Source organism: Durio zibethinus, chromosome 10, assembly GCF_047325235.1.
Source record: "Durio zibethinus cultivar Kanyao isolate XHJ-2024 chromosome 10, ASM4732523v1, whole genome shotgun sequence".
Lineage (NCBI taxonomy): Eukaryota > Viridiplantae > Streptophyta > Magnoliopsida > Malvales > Malvaceae > Durio > Durio zibethinus.
Window position 1 is genome coordinate 23,960,001 of NC_143171.1, and position 7,111 is coordinate 23,967,111.

General features: G+C 30.7%; 1 protein-coding gene across 1 annotated transcript in view; it reads left to right on the plus strand.

Annotated features, from left to right (window-relative positions):
• LOC111292603 (aquaporin NIP2-1-like) overlaps positions 1 to 5,216 on the plus strand; it is a 36,729-nt gene extending 31,513 nt beyond the window's left edge. The window contains exon 5 of the mRNA XM_022885046.2: positions 4,811 to 5,216. Coding sequence (XP_022740781.1) covers positions 4,811 to 5,066 — 256 coding nt within the window. The 3' untranslated portion in view covers positions 5,067 to 5,216. The remainder of the gene's footprint in view (positions 1 to 4,810) is intronic.
• Positions 5,217 to 7,111: the final 1,895 nt, after the last annotated feature.

Consider the following 7,111-nt stretch of genomic DNA (forward strand, 5'->3'; position numbering starts at 1 on the left):
TCCGTTGCCTCTGTTTAGAGGAGCAATTTACTTTTCAAAAGTCGTGGTGCCTCTGTTTAGAGGAGCAATTTATTTTTCCAAAGTCGTGGTGCCTCTGTTTAGAGGAGCAATTTATTTTTCCAAAGTTCGTTGCCTCTGTTTAGAGGAGCAATTTACTTTTCAAAGTTCGTTGCCTCTGTTTAGAGGAGCAATTTATTTTTCCAAAGTCGTGGTGCCTCTGTTTAGAGGAGCAATTTATTTTTCCAAAGTCGTGGTGCCTCTGTTTAGAGGAGCAATTTACTTTTCAAAGTTCGTTGCCTCTGTTTAGAGGAGCAATTTACTTTTCAAAGTTCGTTGCCTCTGTTTAGAGGAGCAATTTACTTTTCAAAGTTCGTTGCCTCTGTTTAGAGGAGCAATTTACTTTTCCAAGTTCGTTGCCTCTGTTTAGAGGAGCAGTTTATTTTTCCAAAGTCGTGGTGCCTCTGTTGAGAGGAGCAATTTACTTTCCAAAGTCCGTTGCCTCTGTTTAGAGGAGCAATTTACTTTCAAAAGTCGTTGAGTCTCTGTTTAGAGGAGCTTCGGCCCAAAAAAAATAAAAAATAAAAAAACAAAAAAACAAAAATAAAAAAAACAAAAAAATCAAAACAAAAATAAAAAAAAAATCAAAAAAATAAAAAAAAATCAAAAAATGTTGAGTTGAGTCTTGATTGGGTGTCTACGTCTTTGCGCAATTTCTGTTTCACAGAAAATGTGCAAAGAGGGGCAGCTGTAGACACCCAATTGGGTCCGGGCCCAGATCAATTGGGCTTGGCCCAAACGGGTAAGGCCCAATTCAATCCTGTATTTTTTTTTCTTCTTTCTTCTTTTTCTTCTTTTGTATTTTATGTATTTTATTATTATTATTATTATGTATATATTTATTTATTTTTTTATTAGATTAGATTTATATGTATATAGTTATATATTTATTATTATTATTATTATTTTTTTTTTTTTTTGTAATATATACTTGGGTTTATCTTATTTTATTATTATTTTTTTTAAAATTATCTGTTCTGATTTTTTCCTGATTATCAGATATTTTTTTTACTATAATATCTTTTTATTTATCTGTTCTAATTATCTATTATTTTTTTATATTTATTTGATTTTTTTTGGAAGGTTGAGATTGAAGCTGAAGAATCCTACTGGGAGTGGGGATTCAATCTAAAGAGTCCAATTGGATTCAAAGACTGAATCTCCGTCCAAGGAGGAGTTGGGATTGATCAGAAACTCCTGATCAATCCCTATATAAAGCACCTCCTGGAACAGTTCAAACAGACAGAAAACAGTAAGCTAGAGCTACTGATTTGAGAAGCAAAGGCGTAGGAAAGAGTATAGAAGGCTAGGAAAAGGTTTAGGAGAGTTCCAGAAATTATCAGAAATTTTTTGGGGATTTTTCGAAATTTTTTTTCTTTCTGGGAATTTCTGGAAAATTCCAGTTTCCGGTTGAATTTTCCGGCCAATCTTGAAGTTTCCGGCCAAAATTCCGGCCAACATTGAAGTTTTCGGCGACCTGCCCAGTTTCCGGCGAAGAATCCCAGAAACCGGCGAAGAATCCCAGAAACCGTCAAATTTCCGGCCAACTTCCGGCGAAAAAACCCAGATTCCGGCGAAAATTTCCAGAATCCGGTGAATCTTCCACCGGAGTTCTTCGGTTTTTTAGAGAGAAGGGAGAGGAAAAAAGAAGAAGAGAGAGAGAGGGGGAGAGCGATCTGCCGAAAAACAGAGGTTAGTGCCTTTTATACCCTCCCAAAACGACGTCGTTTTGGCTTTAAGTTAATAAGAGGATCCGCGCGTTTTGCCGAACCCGACCCGACCCGAGCGTCGACCCGATTCTGACCCGCGCGTGCCCAGCCCCCCTCCGAGCCGAGCCGAGCCGAGCCGGTCTTCCCAAGCCGCTCCTCCGAGCCGTTTTTTCTTCCTTGAGCCGAGCCGAGCCGAGCCGAGCCGAGCCGCTCCAGGTTTTTTTTTTTTTTTTTTTTTTGAATTTTTTTAGAATTTTTTTTGAATTTTTTTTGAATTTTTTTTTTGAATTTTTTTTATTTGACTTTGATTTTGATCTTGATTTTTCTTTAAATAATCCGACGACGGAGCCTCTGCAAGTGAAACAGTAGTTTTTCTTGCATACTCTTGAGGTGAGGGAATTTTCTCAATTTTCTGCTAAAAGTATTAGAGTCAATTGAGAATAATTTTCAACAACTAACTACTTGGTAAAATTTTAAGGCTTTTGGATAACACAAATTCAAGCTGGTACCATCTTTTGATGGGCGTTGTGAGGGTGCTATAACCTTCCTCACACGTAACCGAACTCCCGAACTCTGTTCTGGTTAAGCAGACCCGAACCTATTCTTTTAGGGACCCTTAAGCTTAGGTGTTCCCTAAAAGGGCAGATTCCATAGGTGGCCAATCGCACCTGGATAAAAAAAGATTGGTGGCGACTCCCTAAAGTCAATGTCTGGCGATAGATCCCCGGATCTAGACGTTATGACATCAATGATAATTTAGTAGTAAATTAATTAATCATTGATAATTTTGTAGTAAATCTTTCATAACTTAATAGTAAATCTTTGATAATTTAATAATAAATTACTGATAACATACTAATAAATTTGTGATAACTTAGTTATCAATTGGTGATAAGTTTTTTTATACTCGAAGTTTTTAAGGATTAAACTCTAATTACTAGCAAGAGTGAAATCAAAACTTAGTAATAAATTAGTTATAATAAACTTAGTCGAATTTATTGATAACTTAATGATAAATCAGTTATAATTTAGTTATAAATTAGTGATAACAATAAATTAATGATAACTTATAATAAATCAATTTCAACTTAGTAGTAAAATATGAATCACTTAATACTAAATTATTCATATTTTAATAGTAAATTAGTGATATAACTTAGCAGTAAATCATTACTAACTTAGTAATTTTTTTGTTTTTGTTTTTGTTTTGGTTGAATATTGATATAGATCTATATATATTTTTTTAATTTGTGTAACATATTTGATTTATTTAAAAAATTATATTTATTGCCATTTAATACTAAGGCATTGAATTACAAACTTTGTGGATATTGTACACATATATAAATAATTAAAACAATATTCATGTACTAATTACTATAACAACATAATTTTATTGAATTGAAGTAAAAATTTGGAACGACTTTATCTAAATTTGTATGTGATTGATTGTCTACTTGATAATAAATTAATAGTAACCAGATTAATGCTATATTTTTCCTAAAAATAAATTGTTGTGTTATGTGGTAGGTTTTATAACACTAGCAGCAACTATAAAAAAAATTTTGGCTTTAAAGATATTTTTAAAATGAAAGAAAGAAATAATGAGTTTAAACTTATTAGACAATACTATAGAAAAAAAATCTATAAGTTATTTTATCAAGTACATAATATTTTAAATCAAAATATATGATTTAATAATACTAATAATAATATGAATTCTATAAATTATATTTTTATAACAATATTAGTTAAATGATGAATTTTTTGTATGACTTATATTAGATATATAATTAAACGTTTGTTGAATAAAGAAATTACTCCATTTTAGTTAAAAAAGAGTTCAAATATTAAAACTATATTCATTATCAATTTTAAAGTCTAAGATTTAAAACGTAATTTACCTTTAAAATATAATAATATCTTTTGATATTTATCTAAAATAGGTCATATCTTAGTAATTTTAGATTTATTATATATTTCATTATTTAACAAACAATAATAATATTGAACCAAAGTTAATTGAGAAAAATATTTCAATATTTAAAAAATAATATAAAAAAACTATTTGATTATGATAAAATATACCATTAAGTAAAATGTGTTATTTAAACTCTTATTATAACATATTTTAGTATGCATATTTAGTGGCTTTTTAAGAAATCAATAGTCGATATTAAAAGTAGTTTTAGTTAATATCTCTTGTAAATATATAAATAAGCATCATTGATTATTATATCGAGATATTAATAATTCTTTATTGCTTCAAATCCTTTCTTTTAGAATATGTTTATAAATTAATATTTTTTAATTAGTAAAATTCATGTAAGTATGCATTTTTTACTATAAAATGAAACTACAAAATGATTTATATTCCATAAATAAGTACATATAAAAAATAGAAGTAAGTGATCATGAAAAAAAAAAATTATATATTTACTTTATTTTAAGCAACAAAAACTTTATAACAATATGGTTTCAAATTAAAATAAATAATTTAAATTTTCAATAGCAAATAGAAGAAAAGTAAGAGTTTAAATGAGCTCATCAATGATCAATTACCTTAAAAATTTTTAAAATTGAAAATAAAATTCCACTACAACAAAAGTTAAAAGAAAAAGCTCGAGAAAAAGCATAAAATAAAGAAGAAAGAAAAGTAAAAAATCCAATTTGATAGTGATAGAAGACAATTCTCTAAAAAAATTTTAAAAAATAAAAGAAAAAAATACAAAAAATGAATGAAAATGATGACCTAAAACCAAAAGACTTAAAAGAAAAGTTCTAAAAAAAAGTCAAAATAGAGAAATATTAAATATTTATTCTTTATTAGAATTTTAATTTAAAATTTTTGCTATATTTATTTTTTTCAAACTTAATTTATATTTTCAATTTAATTTAGTATGATGACGGTTATTTCAATTTTATTACTATAAAAGTATTAAAACTATTTTAAAATATTAGATTATAATTTGGTTAATAATTATGTGTATAGCACGTGAAAGAAAACTAATATATATATATATATATATATATATATATTTCAGACCAATATCAGGTGGATCAATGAACCCAGCAAGGACCATAGGACCAGCACTTGCAAGTGCTCAGTACAAGGGAATTTGGGTGTATGTGGTTGGACCAGCGATAGGTACCTTGACGGGGACATGGTCTTACAATCTGATCCGCATGACAGACAAGCCAGTGGACGCAATCTCTCCGCGTTCAGTTTCATTCCAACTTCGTCGAATGAGGAGCCAAGATGGAGAGGTTCCAAACAAAGAACCTGTCAATGATCTTTGAATTATCGATCCATTGTTCAATATCAAGGGCAAGGCAATCCTCACGCCCTTTTTATCTCTACCCTGAAAACTAGATTATGGACATATCTTGAAAAAATGTTCTTTTAATATAACTGTAATACATATATAGTTGTATGTAATAGTATATAGAAGTAGGATTGGAATATAAAATTATGCTGAAGAAAGAAGAAAAGCCTGCTGCTGCTACTGCAACATGAAACCAAATTCCCTGTATGCCAAACAAAAAGAGAAACAAAGAAAGATTATAGCTCCCATTAATTAAAAAAGCGTGGAATGGAGAAATAAATGTGTTCTTGGAAATCGTTCTTCTAACATTATAATGGCTAGTGCTAGAGATTATTTGTATTTCAGTTAGAATAAACGGCTTACTTCTATTAGGCAAGTCGGGCTAATTGCTTGGCAACCTCCTCCTGCGGTGTTTATCAAGGTGAATGCTGATGCTCAATTGTGGAGATCCACCCAATCTAGAGAATATTATTCGTTTTAATCCAAAGATTTTATAATTTTGTCTCACCAAAGACGTTTCACAAGTTTGGTTTTAAACATCTACTTATACATTATAATAGATTCTTACAACATCCTCATTTGGGATTAGAGTATCACAAACTATCCAATTAAAGTTTGACATCCTCGCAAACCTAACACAGCACGCATAAAATCACATAATTCGGAATAAACCAGACATTAGGATTATAAAAGTAACTCTCACCATGTAATACTTAACTTCTACAAGATTCTAAAGGTAGCTCCTAAGATGTAACACTTAATTTCTATCCGACTAATGATCACTTTGATATTATTTGTAGAGACTCACATCCAACTTATTAAGTATTATCTACTTTTATCTGAAAATCTCATAGTTTTATTTCATATAATGCGCTTCACAAGTTTAAATTTAAACTTCTATTTATATATTATAATATATTCTTTGAATATCTCAATGTAAGATTAAAATGTCATATCAATTTTATCTAATCCTGGGGAACTTGCTATAGGAGGCATTGCTCTGGACAATGAGGGGTATTGGAACTTTGTTTTGGGTTTGAAAATTGCTTGGGCACGAGGCATTCGGGGGTTGCTATTAGAATTGAATTCTCTCTTGGCAGTGAAGAAAGTCACATGCCCTTTACTTGATAAGGATCCACTATACAATGTTATTTAGCAATGTCACCAATTCTTACACAGGGACTGGGATTGCAAGATTAAACACATTTACAGGGAATCAAATTTCAGAACTGATTTCATGGAAAGGTGGGCTTTCAGTGGAGTTGTGGAACAATACATATGGAGATGCTCATATTTCGTACATAGTATAATATATATTTTTAGGTTAGTATAACAAAATGAATATAGCAACAAACCAAACTTCACCCAGGATGATGCATATACGAATCATGCAGTTCTCTCAAACACCACAAAACTGCCAGGGTTGATAGTAATGCTCTTAGTGCAATTATCAGTTTTGTAGATCCCAACAAGTCGATCAGCTAACTCAAACATGTTATTCCTGATGCTGCAGTTTAAACTTAAGACAGAAAAAATGGACCGAGTACATATAAAATTGATAAATTGTTTCATAGCAGAAGAACTTGGGGAAAGAAACAAACCTTATGATAATGAGCTGTGCATCCTTTGTCCTATCCTTAACGTAATGTCCAACAATGGAAACATTCTTGAAGTCTGGAACACCATAAAAACCATCAAAGTTAGGAGTCTCAAGAAGTGGAACCTCAGAAAAGAAAAGGAAAAAGGTTCATGAATCTGGTAAATATGTACCTAGAGCTGCATCAATTTCATCCATTACATAAAGTGGCGTAGACTTTTAATGATGAAGAGCAAAAGCGAGAGCTAACGAGCTGAGGGTCTGAAAGCAGTTATGAGAGAAATGTTGGAAAACCTAAATATTAACAGAGGAATGGGGTAAAAACGATCGTTGGCATGCATGTTAAGCATTCATAAATGGGTAGTGAACATGCAGATGCAACTTTTCTCCACCAGATAAGTTTGCAATATTCTTCCACCTCT